The sequence below is a fragment of the Malaclemys terrapin genome, chromosome 1, assembly GCF_027887155.1.
Source record: "Malaclemys terrapin pileata isolate rMalTer1 chromosome 1, rMalTer1.hap1, whole genome shotgun sequence".
NCBI lineage: Eukaryota > Metazoa > Chordata > Testudines > Emydidae > Malaclemys > Malaclemys terrapin.
Window position 1 is genome coordinate 317,590,920 of NC_071505.1, and position 19,910 is coordinate 317,610,829.

The following is a 19,910-nucleotide window of genomic DNA, read 5'->3' on the forward strand; positions in this document are numbered from 1 at the left end:
CCATTACAGGGCGCACCACTCACCACTTGTCTGGCGCCTCCCCCGATCACTCTGGGGATTAGCTCTCAAGGCTGACACCCCTTCCCATGGTTGCCTGCATCACACCATCTCTCTCTGGTCTGCAGCAACTCCAGGAACCACCGTGTCCTCTTCATGACTCAGCCCTCCAGCCAGGTCATTCAGAACTCCCCTCTTCCACGGGATATCAAAGTCTTTCCTTCAGCAGCCCCAGGCTGTCTTTCCATTCACTGCCTCAGGTGCCACTCATTCAGTGGCTCGTAGGGAGAACCCAGGGTCCCCCTCTACTCTGGGTTCCTGTCCAGGGATCTTCAATCCAGCAGTTCTGGGCTTTACTCTCCCAGTCCTCACTGCTCCTTCCCTAAATTGCTTCCTACCACCCCTGATTCTTCCTGCTCCTTGACTTTCCCTCCAGATGCAGCCTGTAGAGTTAATAAGCCTACCTGGCCATCTTAACCCCTTCCAATCCTTTGTGGAGTGCACACTCTCTCACAAGTCCTTTATGGACAAAGTAAAATAAATCAATTTTTCATTATAATTAGCTAAAGAGTACAGAACCAAAGCTGGAGTCCTACAACAATTTTGGTGACGTTCCGGAGTAAGAAGTGCATGAGACCCTCTGTTTAAATGAAAAGCAAATTAACAAAAAAGTAAGTGATTAAAATATTTCAGCTGCTTACAAAACAAAACCTAAGCCCAGAAATATTTCCCTTCCAGAGTTATGAAGATAGTAACACTTTCTGCCTGCCTTTTAAATGCCTTGTTTACTTTACTATTTATAATACAACCTTTAAGTCTTACCATACAAATCCTTTTTCTGTTTTGTTTTTGCCCAGTCATTTAGGGAAACATTCTGCTACTTTCCGCAGTGATGCCTAAAGCAACATTATTTATTTTAATCAGCAGGAACGTGCGAAGCCCTGGGAACAGTCTGTGTTAATTACCACTATAAAAGGTATCATAGAATCATAGAAACATAGAATATCAGGGTTGGAAGGGACCTCAGGAGGTCATCTAGTCCAACCCTCTGCTCAAAGCAGGACCAATTCCCAACTAAATCATCCCAGCCAGGGCTTTGTCAACCTGGGCCTTAAAACCTCCAAGGAAGTAGACTCCACCACCTCCCTAGGTAACGCATTCCAGTGCTTCACCACCCTCTTAGTGAAATACTATTTCCTAATATCCAACCTAGACCTCCCCTACTGCAACTTGAGACCATTGCTCCTTGTTCTGTCATCTGCCACCACTGAGAACAGCCAAGCTCCATCCTCTTTGGAACCCCCCTTCAGGTAGTTGAAGGCTGCTATCAAATCCCCCCTCATTCTTCTCTTCTGGAGACTAAACAATCCCAGTTCCCTCAGCCTCTCCTCATAAGTCATGTGCTCCAGACCCCTAATCATTTTTGTGCCCTCCGCTGGACTCTTTTCAATTTTTCCATATCCTTCTTATAGTGTGGGGCCCAGAACTGGACACAGTATTCCAGGTGAGGCCTCACCAATGTCGAATAAAGGGGAATGATCACGTTCCTCGATCTACTGGTAATGCCCCTACTTATACAGCCCAAAATGCCGTTAGCGTTCTTGGCAACAAGAGCACACTGTTGGCTCATATCCAGCTTCTCGTCCACTGTGACCCCTACGTCCTTTTCTGCAGAACTGCTACCTAGCCATTCGGTCCCTAGTCTGTAGCAGTGCATGGGAGTCTTCTGTCCTAAGTGCAGGACTCTGCACTTGTCCTTGTTGAACCTCATCAGGTTTTTTTTGGCCCAATCCTCTAATTTGTCTAGGTCCCTCTGTATCCGATCCCTACCCACTAGTGTATCTACCATGCCTCCTAGTTTAGGAGCTGTATCTCGGACATACAGCTAAAATTCACCCTTCTCCAGCAGACACAACACAAGGCATTTGCCCTATTTATGCCCTCCAACTCACAGTTTAAGTGGTGCATAAGACTTGAGCAGGCTCCCTGCATAGGAGTAAATTTCAACCAAAGAGCATGTCTATTCTGAACACTCCTTACTGCAGGTGTAGAATATATATCAGGGGTGGCCAAACTGCAGCTTGCAAATCACATGCGGCTCTTATACAGTTAAAGTGCAGCTCACGAGCCTCCGACGCCCACCCATTCTCCACCTACGTAACAGACTGGTAGGCAGAGCTTAGGGCTTCTGCCTGGTGGTGAGGCTAGGAGCTTCTGCCAGAGATGACTGGTGCCTGTTGAAAAGGGTGGGGCACAATTTAAAGATTCGGCTCCTCCAATAGCTTGAGTCATGCCCAGCTCTTACCCTCAGCAGCCCCTCCCTGCAGCTCCCAGATGTTAGCACTGCATGGAGAGGCAGCAGCAAACAGCTGGGAGCTGCATGAAGGGGCTGCTGCTTTTGCTCCCCAGGGAGAGGCAGCAGCAAAAGCAGGCGCTCTCCCTGCAGTTCCCACAGCAGCAGCTCCCGGTTTGCTGGCTCCAGCAGCTGCTGTGCATGTGACCAACTGGGGCCAGCAAACCCTGGCAAAAATCGGGGAGGGGGGGAGGTCTTGGAGCTTCAGCCCCGTGGGGCTTGGGACTTTGGCAGAAGTGGGGCTTCAGCCCTGAGCCCTGGCAGGCACCTCCCATGGGGCTGAAGCCTGAGATCCCCCCCTCCCAGCAGGGCTGAAGCCCCAAGACCCAGCAGACACACCCTGGCCCTCGACGTCAGAAGATTGAGTTGCATATGACAGAGGGTCAGTAAGTTTGCCACCCCCCTCCCCAGCATGGGTATAAATAGCAGTGTAGATGGTGAGGCACTGCTTAGGGAAGTAAAGACACTCCTGAACCCTGGGGGTATGTGCCCTACACAGCTTTCTACTGCCCACACAGTACCTCCCCCATCTACACTGCTATTTTTAGTCACGCTGCCTCCCTGCTGCCAGTCTTTCCCCACTACAGGAAAGGGAAAGGGCTCTGGTAGGAGGGTGGCAGGAGGGAAAGGGTCTGGCAGCTCCACACTGCTAGAGCCTTTTCCCACTACAGAGAGCTGCTGGAGCCTTTCCTCATCACAGGGAAAGACCCCATTAGTGAGGAAAGGCTCTGGCTGAGAGGAAGCTGCCGTGAAAGGCTCCGGCAGCTTCCTGCAGTGGGGAAAGGCACTGGCAGCAGGGAGCAGCCGGAGCCTTTCCTCACTGCCTCCCCGCCAGAGCCTTTCACTGACACATGTAGCTACACACAACAATGTGGACATAGCCTGTCCACATATACTACATGATGCCATCAGAGGCACCTTGAAGTCCCAAGTCAGACAAATCTCAATGCCTTTGTGGAATTCAGATTGGGTCTAAACACACTGTTAACAGAAAAGTCTAAGTGCAACCTTTCCTTTATCAAGCTGCTGAAAATGTAAAATGTGCACAGCAGAATAGGGTTTACTGCTCTTGTATTTAAAATTATTTTTCACGGGTGGTCTATATACTCTTTTCATGTATTTTATTTCTCTTTAGAGTTTCTTTCCTCAGATTTATAAACTTTGTTAGTAGAACACGTTTCACTTGACCACAAAAACTGATTTAGTATCTGACCGGGATATAGATGTCATGGTAATTCATAGGGTGCCTGATTAACTATCACAAGGGCTGGATTTCATCAGAATAGAACAAGTGAATTAATATTTGATGCCTGTCACAGAAGAGATTATTGTAAGAGATCTGAACCCTTCCTGTCTCCCTAATTAATCTTTTTATGTGTATGGGCATGTTTTAGTTCCCCTGGATTAAGAAATATAGACTCATGTCTCCCAGCTGCACTTCAGCCTGTTCTCATTTCACTTCAAGATCAATTCGAATGACACAAAAATTGCCACATGAAAAAAGAAACTGATTTGAAGCAAAACTGCTGTTATTCATCATGGAAAACATATGCATTATTCCTTTTGACAGTACATTACAACTGCTGTAAACTAAATTTTTCTGTATTATTAGTTAAGTCTCTACAATGACTGTAATTCATATAACCCTTCACAAAGTTATTTTTGCCTAAAAATAAAATAAAATCAAAATGCAAACAAAGAAGATCCATTTCGCTGTTAAAGGAAAAACAATTTCAGGCAGTTTTTCCATCAGAGGGCTGCCTAAGCATGTTCTCCCAACCTGTTGAAGCACTTAGACTTTTCTGAAACAATATTTTTGAATTGTTATTCACAGCACATGTATCATAACTAAAGTTCCCAGGGAAACATCGATCATTTCTTTAATTAACAAGGATGGGATCCATGAAAGTACCCAGTATTGGGTTTAGGAGCTTAAGTCCCAGTTTTGGCTTCACTGCAATCCACAAAACACCCACTGAACCCTGTAGGTGCTAATGTTTTTCCAGAGTAAAAGCTACTTAGGGGCCTTTGTTCCTGCCTCAGGGCATGCACACTGCTGCCTCCCTCTATGAATCTGGACACCCATCTCCTGCCTAAGCCCAGAGTGATCCATGAACCAGAAGAAGGTAGGCATTTGGCTACCTAAGTCCCGTGCTGGGCAAAATCCTGTACATGGCCTCTGAGGTCAACATCCAGCTGGAGGAAATGGTGGCGCTCACCTTATAACTTTTAGCTCAGTAGTTACAAGGGCCAGAGAGAGAGAGAGAGAGACTGACTCTGTAATGCAGTGTTTAGGGTATCCACCTGGATATGAGACCCCCCCCCCGGGTCCAGGCCCGTGCTTCAACCACTCCTTTTTTTTTTATGTATTTAAACGCAAAAGCAGAGATTGAGGGAACCTACATCAGACTGTTTCATGGTTCAGTGGCTTGAGCACTCTCCTGAGAAGTGGGAGACCCATGGTCAAATCCTTTTTTCCCATCTGGCAGAGTGGGGAATTCAACCTGGATCTCCCATATCCTGGAGGGGGTGGGCTGTAACCACAGGGCTAAAAGTTATAAGGTGGGCAGCAGCACCACCTCCTCTTCCAGCTGTTTTGTGTGGAGTGAGGTAGGCTCCAAAGTCATTCCTACAAAAAACGACTACAAGAGACGGATTCCAATTCTTGAATTGCTACTCAGAGCTAGGAACCTCCCTGCAGCCTGGAGTAGGTGCCTATCTCTGAGAGGTGCAGAGCTTATAACACCCTCCTCTTGTCAGCATCTTGCATTGGTTAGCTTAGGTGGCTCCACACCTATTGGGCTGGCTTTTGTGGAGCACATTCTAAGATGTCTATCTCTTCCCATTCATTGTATAAGGAGCCTAGGTGCCTAACTCGGCTTTGAGGATCACAGTGTTGTGACTGTGATTTCCTAGGTGCCTAAAAGTTAGGTGCTGTGATGCTCAGCATTGCAATACCCAAGTCTCTTCGTGGATCCCCCACCAAGTGATTTTGTCTTTGCTGAAGCAGATTTCCTACATCAAAAGTAAATTATCTGATGAATTATATCTATTCGTCCAGTATTACCTCTTCTTCTAGTTCTGAGCATGACCAAAAAATTTAAACCTTATAAAGTGGACTATTAGGCAGGTTCTCTAATATCTATTTACAGTATTGTGCTCCCTTCATGGCTTTATAATATGATGCATAGGTATCTTTTAGGTAATGCAGAACAAATAGTATTTGTAAAGCTAAACTATACATCTCCTAGATATTGCTCACAAATAACATTCTTTTCATGTAATTTTTGTGGTGAATGAATATCTATTACAAGACTCTCAAGCTCCTGTCTTTGTTTTACAGAGTGGTTTCAAAAGCAAGTCAGAAGAAGGGCTGCTCATTTATTGTTTTCTTACCTGAACATCAATTATTGGAGGTGGGGGGAGAAGTGTCACCATTCCTCAGTGGGTCACAGCTGAGGATGCCAGATTCAGGACAAATTCTTGAGAAATAGGGCAGACTCATTCCAATCTGGTGGTTATTTTATCATTAGATTACACAGCACCAGTAACAGTCTCACCACACTGGTGAACAAGAAGTCAAAAATGCAGTCTCCTTATACATTCTAGCCCTTATTTCACCACCCAGATGCTAGCCTTTATGATGAGTGGTTATTGAAAACCAATTTCATCAGAGTTCTTCTGATCTCAAGAGATCAGGCACATAGCCACGTCAATATATAACTCAGATTTTACACAATAATCATGCTCCTGCCAATCCTTTACTAACAAAGCTAAAGGTTTATTAATAAAGAAAAAAAGAAGAGGATTAAAATGGTTAATAGATCATGTACATAGAATAATGGCAATGTTCTTGTATCAGGTTTATAGCAATGACGTTATAGACTACTGGCTTGTCAAGTCTCTGGTAACTTCCAAAAGTTTGGAAGCTCCTCAGTCCATCGTCCAATATGTTCCTTTTAGTTGTAAATCCACAGTCCAGAGAATCAGAGCAGGAAAGAGGCAACACAGAAATGTTTCATGGGTCTTTTATATCCTCTGCCATGTGCTTAAAATGTTACTGTCCCAAACAAAGCTCACAGCCCGTCTGTGGAAAGTTATTGGCACAAGATGGAGTCCAGGGTAACATGAGCATATCACATGTCCTTACATGGTTTGCTGACTCACAGGGGCAGCCATTGGCCATATCCGTGTTAAGGAGTCCACAGGAAGACTTACCTGATGGAATGAGTTTCCTCTATGACCCATTGTAAGAGTTAAATGTCTTTAATGGACCATCAACACAAAGCTGTCTGGCTTCAATGCAGATTTCACTTGGTGGGTGTTACCCCAGGAACAAACACATTTGGGAAACAGATATATAGCCAATATTCTAACTTCAGATACAGTGATGATTAAGGCTACGATTTAGTTATGGGTATTTTTAGTAAAAGTCATGGACAGATCATGGACAATAAACAAAATTTCATGGCCAATGACCTGTCCATATGTGTGATTAAATCTTGAGGGGGGCGGGTGCTGGAAGAACCGCTGCTGGGGGAGGGGAGCGCTCAGGGCCAGTGGCACCAGCTGTTGGGGGGCGCAGACCATGGCTTCTCTGGGGGCTGGGGACCGTTGCCCGGGGGCAGGGCCGGCTCTGGCTTTTTGGCCACCCCAAGCAGTGTCCATTCAACCTGCACATGCACCCTAAGCCTCTCTGCGGCAGACACCAAGGCTATACATGGGGCATGCGGGCAAACTACTCTCAGTTCCTTCTCTACCCAGGCATCTCCTAGGCAACAACCAAAGCAGAGGGGAAGGAAAACAGGTAGTCGAGCACCCATAAGGATACACATCTCGAACTATAGTTACTGCACAGGGTGAGTAACCCTTCCTCCTTCTTCGAGTAGCATCCCTGTGGGTGCTCCACCTCAGGTGACTTCTGAGCAGTACCCCCAGAAAGAGGTGGCAGTTTCAGAACAGGGTCCAGAACCGAAGACAGCACTGCAGAGCTAGGTGCTGCATCAGATTTGACGGCACGGAGCAGGGTGTAACGCTTTGAAAACATACGGGTTGAAGTCAAGATAGCAGCTCTACATATCTCAGATATTGAAATATTCTTCACAAATGCAGTAGAGGCTGCCTGTGACCTGGCTGAATGTACTCTCGTCCCCGGGGCAGAGGGAAGGGGGTTGCGCTGAGGACCTGCAGATTCATAACAGGTAGAGATACAACTCAATATCCATTTTGAAAGTCTTTGAGCAGATATGGGAGTCCCCTTCGATCTATCTGTGAAGGAGACAGAGTCTAGGTGATCTCCTAACCTGCTTAGCCCTATCCAGGTAGAAGGCCAAGGCCCTTCTCACATCTGGGGTATAGAAATAGGATCCCTGCTGAGAACTATCAGGCTTCAAAAAATACTGATAGATGGATAGATAGGTTACATTGGATTTGCATCTTAACCATTGGTTGGAACTTAGAACGTGGACATAAAGAGACTTTATAGTTAAAGAATTTTGTACAGTGGGAATCTGCCATCAAGGCTCCAATCTCCCCGGCCTTAAGGGCTGACATGATGACAACTAAGAAGACCATCTTCCTAGATAAATGAAATAGCAATCAGGTTGCCAGTTATTCAAATGGAGGTCTCGTGAGGTGGGCCAAAAGGAGGCTGAGGTCCCAAGACAGGGTGGGGTGTCTAATGTAGGGGAAGAGATTACCCAGACCCTTAATAATTCTGGGATGATACTGGGTGAGCAAAAATAAAGAATCCCTTGACCAGGGGATGAATGGCTGATATGGCAGCCAGATGTACCTTGACTGAATTGATAGATAAACTGGATGTCTTCAGATCCAGCAGGTAATCCAGGATGAGGGAAAAGGGAACCAATTCAGGGTGGAGGTAGCGACAACCACACCAATGGACAAAGCTTTTCCATTTCTGCAGGTAAGTAGGTTGTTTTTCTACTGTGCCTCTGGAAAGCAGGAAGCCTCTATTCCAAAGAACCATCACAAAACCAAGCTGAGGCATAGAACCACTAGGTTGGGGTAAAGAGCGCAACCCACATCCTAAGACAGGAAATAAAGAATAGTGGGGAGCTTGATCAATGGTTGGATACAGAATTGAAGCAAGCAAGTGTACCAAGCTCGTCTTGGTTAGGTAGGTACTATGAGAATAACTCTGGCCTTGTACTGCCTTATTTTGTTTGGCACTCTTAGAATTAGGAGCATTGGGAGACAGGCATAGAACAGACTCTTCTTCCATGGTAGAAGGAGTGTCCCCCAGGGAGTGGTGACCCAGACCCCCATTCTCCCCTTGAACAGAACAGAGGGCACTTCCTGTTCTCCGAGGTGGCGAAAAGTTCGATCTCTGGCAGTCCCCATCTCTTGAATATGCTGTGGGGAACCTGAGAGCGTGTCCAACTCCCATTCATAATTGTGGGAGAAATGTCTGCTAAGGGCATTGGATAGGGTGTTCTGGATGCCCAGGTGTTCAGACTGCTGAAATCTGGATATGGTCGGCTATACACCAGTTCCAGAGTTTTATGGCTTTGGCCAGAGGCGCTGACTTTCTAATGTGCCGGGGGGGGGGGGGGGGGGGGCTTGACCCCTGGCTCTGCCCCAGACCCCTCCCACACTCCACCCCTTCCCCCAAGGCACAACCCCTGCTCTGCCTCTTCCTGCCCCATTCTGCCCACGCCCCCAAGCACACCTCACCCTCACTCCTTACCCCCCAGCACCTGCTGCATGCCACAGAACAGCTGATTGTGGTGGGCGGGAGGCGCTGGGAGGAGAGGGGGAGGCACAGGGGGGAGAGGGAAGAGCTGATCGGGAGGGCTGCCAGTGGGTGCGCTCAGCACCCACCATTTTGGCTTCGGCATACAAGGAGCAGGATCTTGCTCCTTCCTGCTTGTTGATGTAGCATATGCAGGACATATTGTCCATCGTGACCCTGACTGGCTTGTCCCTGATGGGGGGCAGGAAATGAAGGCAAGTGTTCCTGACTGCCCTGAGCTCCAATAGGCTGATGTGGAGACTGGCTTTGTGGGTTGTTCACCCACCCTGAACCGTGAGGGTGTCAAGGTGGGCTCCCCATCCTAATAAGGATATGTCGGTTCTTAGTCACTGATGTGGTTGGGCGAGAGAAAGGGATACCCACACAAGTGTTGAGTTGCTCTTTGCACCAGTTTAGGGAATTCTTTACACGAAAGGGGCAAGTTGCCTGCCTGTCCCAGGTGTCCCTGCTTGGACAGTAGTTTGTTCTGTATCAACCTTGTGTAAGGGGACTGTTGCCCCCTTACTAACATTCAGTGGGGGTGTTTTGGTTGGCTAGCTCCCAGCACTAAAAGGGGAGGGGTCGATGGCAAATCAGGAGCCTGAGACTGACAGTCCCCAGGAACAATGGGGAGAGGCCAATGCTCCAGATCAGCCTGATTGACAGGGCGGGCAGGCTAATCAGAGAGTCAGGAGGCCGGGGGGGTCCCGTCCTCTGTGTGAGCTGGAATGGCCTGAGTCAGACTGAGTGGGGCCGAGCTAAGGAGAGAGTAGGGGCCCAAGCTGAGCTGGAGAGCAGAACCGTGCCAGATCCAGAGCCAGAGACGCAGCCCAGGGAGAGCAAATCCTGTGCTGGGAGCAGAGCTGCAGCCACAGAGCCAGAGACGCAGCCCAGGGAGAGCAAATCCTGTGCTGGGAGCAAAGCTGCAGCCACAGAGCCAGAGACGCAGCCCAGGGAGAGCAAATCCTGTGCTGGGAGCAGAGCTGCAGCCACAGAGCCAGAGATGCAGCCCGGGGAGAGCAGATCCTGTGCTGGGAGCAGAGCTGCAGCCACAGAGCCAGAAACGCAGCCCAGGGAGAGCAAATCCTGTGCTGGGAGCAAAGCTGCAGCCACAGAGCCAGGTGTGGTAAGCAAGTGGGGCCAGCCAAGGGGGGACCTGGGCAAAGGGCCCAGCACAGAAAGACACCCCCAGACAAGGGCCCTTGCAGGCCAGACCGGGAGGGGGACCTTAACCCTACGGGGGGCTGACGCTGGGAAAAAGGGTCCCACCACTCAAAGCCCGGAGGTGTGTGGCCACCACCATTGCAAGTGTCCAACCCGCAGCGTCTCTGCAGCACGGCCAGGGCCTGAGAAGGAGGCCTGGGACCTACAAGAAGCAGACTGTGACCTGCCCTGACATTCCAGAGACATTGTTTGTGATGTTCCCTGCCACAGAGCAGGGTGATGTGTTTTCCTTTAACCTTTCCCATTTTTCCTTGTTCCTTTCTTTAGATTAATTGTTAATTAAAAAACTTGTATTTGCTTTAAATTGTATGGAATAATCAGTGGGTCAGGAAGGTGCCCAGTGCAAAGAGAGTACCCCGGAGTGGGGACACCCTAGCCCCTGTCCTAGGTAACCACAGCAGGGTTGGGGGTCGAGCCCCCCAGGAATCCTGGGCCCAGCCTTGTTGGGGTTACGAGGACTCAGCCAGACAGGAGAGTGGAAGGGGAGCCCTCAAGGGCAGGGAGGCCTCTGGGTAAAGGAAGTGGGAGCAGGGACTCAGATCCTTTCGCTAGCCCACCTCACCGGGGTAGTGCAGAAGTCAGAAAATTTCCCCACAATAGCGGGACCATTCCCCCGCTTACACTTGGAAGCAGTGGAGGTGTAGACATATAGGAGTGGTTACAAAGGTGCAAGCTACCATATGGCCCAAGAGTTGAAGAGAGAGAGCGAGAGAGTGTACACACCAAAGAAGAACTTAAAGCTCCTTACACCATTAACAAATTAAGCCGTGTTGCAAATTAAACAAGGGCCCTATGGGGGCTTACTTCTCCCAACACTAAAATGCAGTTACCTCTAAAGTGGAAAATAGTAGCTGTTCAACAGCACACATCTGCCACAGTTTAAGCAGGAAGTGAAGAATACTGAACCTTACCCAATCAAAGTTGCAGAGGAAAGTTAGGTAGACAGAATATAATTATCCTACTGGTATTTGGCCAGAAGAAAGGGAATAACATGCTTACTCTTACAAAAAGAGATATGGACGCTTTAATGACCACAAGTGGTCAGAATCCTAGCTTTATGTCTCATCTGCAAGATGCCACCTCCAGCATCATACTATCCTGTGCTCTAGCATAGATTCAATACTGATTAAGAGCAAAGCATTATATCTATTGACTCACTAATGTTACTTGCCTCAGGTTCTTGGTGTTCAAGCCTTGGAGACCTCCTATCTAATAACACAAGTCAAACCCTACTTAGGTGTTTGGCTGTGAACAAACAACCTTTATTATTTAAAAAACAACAGAACAGATACAGAATGCTAGAACAATAATTCAATTTTAGAAGTTTTTATTTCAATAAAAAGAAACCTTAGAATGTCTCATTAATGTAAGAGTAAATAATGTAGAATATATACAATATTTGGATATTAAAATTTTGTATAGAATGTGCATGACATATGCCAAAAACATGATTACTGCCTTAAGGATGTTACAAACTAAAAAACAACGTGAACAAACACCATCAAAGTAAACAGAGTTGTGCATGGTCACTAAAGCTGGGAAGTGTCATCCAACAGGAAGTTTTTTCCAAGAGAGATGATGCTCATGTGCATATCTTTAGCCTCATTTCTAGCTTATATTTGTTTTCATATCCAGGTCTTTCTAGCAACATCTTTTTTATGTTGATTTGTTAATGTGATTAACTGTGAACATACCAGTGCTTTACACCTTTTTTCTTTTTGAAAAACTGAACACCAATGTTAGCTTTAGCTAACGTGTTCATTCAGCCCATGTACTTCTGTAATATAGTAACAAGATAAACCTTGCACATGATATTGTCAGCCTGATTGAGTCATATGAGCTACTTCCTACAGACATACTCATGTCAAATAGCAACATAACTCTCTTTTCACAAAGATGCAAAGTGTCTTAAAAGTATTTCTGTCACTAAACTATAATCTTTACATAAGACACAAAAAACCACAGACATATGCCCAAAGTTAAACACATTTATCACAATTTGTACCATGCTATTTCTGTAAAGAACAAAGTTAAAATTCTGTCCCTAAAGCATTAAATAGATAGATCATTTACAGTAATATTAATGATTTCACCTTGGATATTCAATTACACTAACTCTTCTATACATAACCGTAATGTTGATTTTAATGTGTGCTCCACATGCATAACTGCTTAAAGAGGAGATTCAGTTTATTTTCTAAATAATTATTTACAGCAGTAGTATATGCTCAGAAAACAATTCTTATGTTTATGAGAATAACTGTTCACATTCCCAGGATATCAGAAGATAGACATGTGAAACTCTTATACCCTTATGATTACTCCTTTTCTGTGCATATGAATGTAAAATAATTCTATCAATACTGCCAAGATCTGAAATTGTAGATACACATGACTCATTTTAGTTTCCACAAGCCAACATTATCTCTTACCATTATTGCTTGTTAAAATTTGCAAAAAAGTTAGATTAATCTTGTTTTTTTTTTTTACCCAAAGCAACAGAAATCCAAATGTAAAGGAAATCTGTGTATTGTGCAGATTTGCAGTCTTCCTAGTGATTCTGCCTGGTCTTTCAGGATCAATGCGTTTTTGGGGGTTGGGAGAGTTTGCGGGAGAACCAACCCTTAAGTTTCTAAATTTTCTTGTTACAGATATAGCCTTATTAGTCATTAGCCAGCCAAAAGAGGTGTTATTTGCCATATTTATCAGGATTGTTAACTCCCATGCCTAAATGTGATCACATACAACACTGCAAATTACTTCACTGCAGATGATAAAATGTATTATGCACTTGCCAATGGGGCTTAGTGTTTGCAGTGCGGTCTGCTAAAAAGCACTGGATTCTCAGTTTGGTCTGAAACACCAGCAGCAGGGACAATTAAGACCAAAAACTAATAAACAAGATTATTTTTAAACATCTATTGTAGTCTGGAGAAAAGCAAATTCTTATGACGGCTATTATTTTAGCAAATAAAATAAAATTTTACAATCAGCAGGGTACAATGGACTTAATGCTGGTTTTCTCCATTAAGAAATTTCCCTTGTAAAAGCAGGCAAAAGGATAATTTTAACAGATATTATTTGAGTGTGAGAAAGTGATTATCTGCATCAGCAGCATGGGGGCTTCTGTAAGACCATAAAACCCATTTCCTTCCTGCCTCAAATTCTATTTAACATCAGAGGTGCAAGTTTAATGGTTATAATACAAGCAGGCTTTCACCCAATCAGAATGCAGGGCAACAGCCAATTTGGCCACAATCCTACTCTCACTGAAGTCAACATGAATTTTGTTTGACTTCAATGGGAAGAGAATTGAGCCTTTTATTCTGAGGTAATGATTCTGGTCAGTATCCATTCCCTCCACCTTTCAAATGACCTCAAGTATCCACAGGTCCTAGATTAAAAAGGAGGATACACAATGGGAAAAAGTATTCTTTGAAAAGGACAAGACAAATAGTCTAAAATTGTCTTTCAGCACCTGTTGCTCTCTCCCAAGTCTCTCTGAAGTCTATATGACAATGCAATACTCTGCATTCCCCAGCTCCAGCTCTGCAGCCCTCCTTGGAAAAGGGCAGACAGTGCTTATATATTTAAAAAATAGTGGTCTCCAGAAATAAAGAGAACAGAAATGCAAATATGGGTCCAGAAATGCAGAACTACTGCAGGGCACGTATCCACTTCAGAGGACTCATATCTAAAGGAGAGGCAGAAAACCTGTATACTGTTAGTGGAGAGAATCAGTACAGACAATTGTGAGGAGGAGGCTGACTGTGTGAGGATATACGTCACCAAAAGCCCAGGACTCAGAACACTCTCAAACTGGTTTTACACAGCTGTAGATCCATTAATGTCACTTACAGGGATGACAAATAAGTTTGATAATTTCACATAGAACTTTTGCTATGAAGAAATAGTGCCATCATCATTAACCAACTGTTTTACTTTGGCTTTGCCTAGCCACTTTGGAATAAAATTATGATTTCATGAGAGAGAGGCAATAATATCACTTAAACATCAGCAGAAATTAAGCATGAAAACACATTTTCTTTAAATATTAAACACATGTTGCTCATCAAGAGCAGCATTAATGCAGCTCTGTTCACTGCTATTGGCAGGGGGTAATCATGGAGATAAGAGAATCACAGAGGTAGATGCAAATTACACAATGAAAAAAAGGTGCAGGATCAGTTTAGATCATTTATTTCAGTTTCTTTAGCCTGAAATGATCTCAGCATAGGGTAAAGAGAGTAAAAGGTGGCAGCTTTGTGAGGCTGGGAAACGAATATTGGTCTAAAAGGGGAAATGTATACACACACTCAAATTAAGCTTTGCAAAGGAACAATGTGTGGTCTGTGAAAGATTTCAGCTTCTTTTCTTGGAAACACAGTTTTATCTTGAATGAGTACTCTGGCGTGCTGGGCACTCCTGCTTGGAACAAAAGTTATCCCAGTATGCAGGGTCTTCAGGTGCCATAGGAACACCGGCGGCAACTAAATCATCAAAAGTCAATATCTGGAATTGTGGCTGGGTCAGGTCTTTAGAAAAAACCTAAGGAAAATACATTTTAGAGTTAGATGGAAGCATGGACAAATTTCACTCCTCTCCCTCCCCTCCGCCCCAATCAGTTTAAACTGTTGTAAATACTAAAAAGAATAATTTTAAAATGTTCAGATTGATACTGATGTGATAAAAAAATTAACCTTAAATACGTTAAGATGCACAGTAGTGGGGATGCAGATAATATAGTCCTAGAGACTTACATTTTAGTGAATAAAATAAAAGAATAAAATGGAAAAGGAAAAAAGTGCCAGGGAATCTGAGATTCATAGATATTAAGGACTATAAAGAAGGGCTATTTATCCTACAGTAACTGTGGTTCTCTGAAATGTTGTCATTAGTGTGGATCCCACTGTTGGTGTGTATATCCCTCATACATTAGAGATCAGATTCTTCTAAACAGCAGTATCTGTCATGGCAATGTGTGCACCCTACATCTGCTCATGCTCCCATGGGGGAAAAAAAAAAAAAAAAATCACACATGGTGGTGATGCGGAGACCATCACTGTGGAGCATGAGTTGGCACCACAACATTCCTATCCATTTGGTGTCTTGCTGGGGAGTAAATAGACCTGTCCCAGAGCTCCAGGGGCACATACATGCGCCAACATACGACTGAATGCCACAAGGAACATCCCTATTATTGTAGACAGATTGGATCTTATCTCAGGTAGCAGTGATTGCAACAACAGGAAGTGGTTCTCATGCAGGTACACTCTGTATGATCTGGAGTCTACTGTAGCTCTTATGAAGTCTATCATTTGCAATAGGATAAAATATTATTTTTATTTTTGTATTTCACTAGGAGGACAGTGGGATCCTTGCTGTCTCTTGCTGGGACTGATCTCTGATCAGTCAGTCATCCAGGTAAGGGTAGATATGACTGCCCTGCCTTCCCAAGTGTGCTGCAACCACAACTAGGCATTTTGTAATGACTGTCAGCATAGTGGACAGGCTGAATTGCAGTACCTTGTTTTGCTAATGATTGGGCCTCATCTTAGGTACTATCTGTGGGCTAGATGGATGACTATGTGGAAGTATGCCTTTTGCAAGTCGAGAGCCATGAACCAATTCTCAGCCTGCAGAGATAAAATGATGAAGGCATTACCATCCTGAATCTGAGGCAGCATATTAGCTGAGTCTCCTCAGGTCTAGGAAAGGATGAAGACACCCGTTCTTCTTTGGGATAAAGAACTATGGAGAGCAGAAGCCTCTCCTATGGCTCATTGATGAAGCAATGAGGGCACTTCTGTTTGCAACAGGAACTTATGAGAATGATGTTGGAAGAGGGATGGGGAAGGGGGATAAGTAGGGAAATGTGTGGAAATGAATAGGGTAGCCGAGGGCAATTATGTCTTACACCAATTTGTCTAATGGTCGATCAAGCCCCATGGAAAGGGACAAGGCAGACAAGGATCAACTCCAGTGTGACTCTCAACACTCCTGTCAAGCCTGTTGGCTTTGTGACTGTGTCAGGTGTATGATGGAGGAGGTCAATGGGCATCTCCTGGAATACCTAGATCTTTTCTGAGGCAGGTACTCAGCTTGTGGCCATGAGAGTATGAGGTCCCTGCCGGGGCTGACACTCAAAGTTTCCAGTAAGGAACCAGGGTGCAAATCCCAAAGGACCTTAACACAGCCTTTGAGTCTTTTAAGGAGTGAAGTGACTTGATGGTTCTTTAATCAAAGAGTTCAATCCTCTCAAAGGACAGGTTCTCGGTGGTAGCTTGCACTTCTTGGGGTACCCTGGAAGCTAACAGCCAAGATGTCCATCTCATTGTGATGGCTATGGCCCTGACCTCATAGCCATGTCATATGCATCCATGGCCAGCTGTAGTACCATCCTCACAACAATTTGGCCTTCTTTTATTATTCTTTTTAGCTACTCCCTGTGCTCCTGCAGGGTGTTTGATAGGAAGGGAGTGACGCACTCTCAGGGGAGAAAGTCATAGTTCATGAACAAGGCCTGGTAGTTCACCACTTGGAGCTGAAATGAGCTGAGGAGTACACTTTAAACGTAAACAGGTCGAATTTCTTGGGGTTTTTGTTTTTAGGAGTATCTTTTGAAAACCAGGATTTCTCTTGGATTGCAGAAACGACTTGGAACCTTGTGTTTGGGTGGGCATAAATATCCTGAAAGCCCTTTGAGGACACCTGATCTCTTTTCTCCATGCACTTAGAGGTGGCAGGAAAAGTGGCCAGGGTACCTTAGCTGGTCTAGTACACCCTCATAGATGGAAAAGGCAATTCTGACTTGAGTAGTTACATTGAGAATGTCAAACAGCATATGGGTCTTCTTTGGTATGACTCTTGTTTTGATGTCCAGGGTGTCTGCTATTTGGGAGAGGAACTCCTGGAAGCATTTGAAGTTCTTGACCACTGGGGTAAGGGCTGGTGTCACTGTGTCATGATGAAGATGACTCCTGTGATGGAGAAAGGGGTGTGACACTGCACTCCATATTCTTCATAGTAATATTATGTTATGGTTATAGCATAATTATGATGCATTTTATGCAAGACGGGTCATGTGAGATGTCACTGGAAAAGTTATGATTTGCTGAACACGATTATCCTATTTGTACACACATTTCATTTTTGTATGTGAAGTTAAAAATACTATGCATCTGTACTTCAAATGTAGTTACACCTGGGTAATTCTGGACTCCATCTTGGGATGTCAGTATTTTTCCACAAACTGATCTGGGAATCAAGTTTTGAAACAAAGGGTTCCCACCATAAGCAAAAGCTATACAAGGCCGGAAGTGATGTCATCTGGGGTTCTTCACTCACACCACAAGATGACTCCTGGAAACAACTGAGGAAGAAAGATTGAACTGGGGGAAGTGCTGGACTCAGGTTAAAGACATTTCTAGCCTGTGTATGAAACACCTGGGTATTCCAAGCTGCAAAGCTAGTGTACCTTGTGCCTTAAGAATTTACAAGTGTGCCTGTACCATCAGTTAGGGTGAGAATCTGCTAATTCATATCCAATCTATTTAGTATATTAAGCTTAGTTTGTGTTTTTTGTTTATTTGCTAGGTAATCTGCTTTGATCTATTTGCTATCACTTATAACTTAAAATCTATCTTTTGTAGTTAATAAACTTGTTTTTGGTTTAACCTAAACCAGTGAGCTTTGACTGGAGTGCTTGGGGAAAATCTCTCCTCACATTGCGGGAGAGGTGGACCGGATCTATACTGACTAGATTTGACATGGGCAGGATGGATCTGCTCCGGGGTCCCAGGCTGGGAAGCTGGTGGTTAGAGAGCCTGCGTGTAACTGCAGTTGGGTGTGTCCCTACCTGTGTGAATGCTGGTGAAAGTGCAGGCTGAAGAGCTTTGCAGCTTGTCATAGCAGTACAGTGTGAGAGGAGCCCAGGCCGGTGGGTCAGGTGGCTCAGTGGTACCCCAGTACCAGGTGGCATCCTGGGGGGCGGAATCCATCACAAGGGGTTGGTGCTGGCCTTCCACTATCTCCATCTCCTGATAGCGGACATCAGACTGGTATTGGAGATCTGGCCAATGATGTCATAGAGTGAAATCTTCTTCTCTTTCTGGATGCACAAATGGGGAGATGTGCTCTGAGACATATGCAACAATGGTCCCCAGCAAGGCCCAGAGAGCATGTCATGGGTGTACTGGCCCAGTGCCAGCTGGCTAGCCGGCTCAGTGCTATTCCTGTCTTACCTGAAGCAGAGCATTTGGCAAGGGGGTTCTGCCTCAAGTAACTGGGGTTGCTCTCCAAAGGTAAGGGAGAGGCAACCCTGCTTGTAGATGGGGAGAAGGAGTAAACTGGCAAGGGTGACAATGAGTCACCCTCTTTGAATGACAGGGCCATGTGGTGATATGGCCTCTGCATCATATCTAATTCTGATCACCACTTAGGAGCACTGGATCTATGGGTCTTGGACCTGTCATTGTTTTGGTCATGGATACCAAGAGCAGTACCAGAGCTCCTCCCCCCATGCCATTTCTGCCTTGGTGGAGGATTTGGAGGCTTTGTCCTTGGAGGAGTGATATTTGATGTGCTCCTTGTGCAATGGTCCTTTTGTTGTTCAGAGCTGCGCTTATACTCCAGGTGGGAATATTTCTTGGCATCACTTGTCCATGATCAGAGTGTAGGCACCAGTTGTGATGTGAGGCTGCCAGCGCACCAAGATTGACAGTGCTGAGGATGCCAGTGTCCTCTTCACTGCCTGATCCCAGGCTCTGATGCCTATTCCAGGGAGCACTTTCTGATCCAAACTATTTGGTTCCACTTTGGCAGCTGTCATTTCCTCAGGATCTGAACTGACACACATGGATTGCTCAAGAAGATGCAACTTGAGCTGCACATCCCTGGGCTTGCGCATCCTGGAAGAAAATGACTGACACGCTTCACACCTGTCTGAGATGTGGTTCTCCCCCAGGCAGAAGCAGTAGTGTGGCTAGGAGTGGAAATTTGGGTGGGCCCTGACTTTCAGGTGAACGGGCAATGACAGACTGTGCTAGTTCAGCTTCTCCCCTGATGCCACTCCCTATTCCTAGCTCTGGTACCCCCAGACAAAGGGCTTCACCTGCCAAGCTGGGCACACACATGGGGCAGCTCAGAAAACAGCAAGGCAGAACTGCCAGCGTGTAGCTTTCTGAAGGATGGGCGCATAGCTCTGTCCTGGATTTCAGGTGCCCAAGTGACGCTCCGGGCCGCACTACACCCCTGCTCAGATATGGGTGGGCCTGGCTGCTTAGTGGGTGGGTGTACCCCTGGGCAGAAAAGGTAATGGTTATGTCCATCAGCAGAGGCGATGAGAACATCACAGGACAAGCAGGGTTTGAACCGTAGTGGCTTAGGGTCTGCCATATTAGCATGAAGCACCTCACCCTGCTTAACAAAAGGGGTGCGTGCAGGGGTCGGAGAGGACTTTTTTTTTTAAATAGAATGTCCAAATTAATGTAATAAGGGAATAAGAAGGGGACTATAGATTCTTTTCACCAAATCAGTCAAGAAAAGGGTGAGTTTGAAGCTCTGTATAAGTAGTGGGTTGAA

General features: G+C 45.5%; 1 protein-coding gene across 1 annotated transcript in view; it reads right to left on the reverse strand.

Annotated features, from left to right (window-relative positions):
- Positions 1 to 11,638: 11,638 nt before the first annotated feature.
- The window catches only part of AASDHPPT (aminoadipate-semialdehyde dehydrogenase-phosphopantetheinyl transferase), a 60,473-nt gene continuing 52,201 nt past the window's right edge, over positions 11,639 to 19,910 (reverse strand). The window contains exon 6 of the mRNA XM_054015556.1: positions 11,639 to 14,876. Within this exon, the coding sequence (XP_053871531.1) occupies positions 14,718 to 14,876 (159 nt within the window). The 3' untranslated portion in view covers positions 11,639 to 14,717. The remainder of the gene's footprint in view (positions 14,877 to 19,910) is intronic.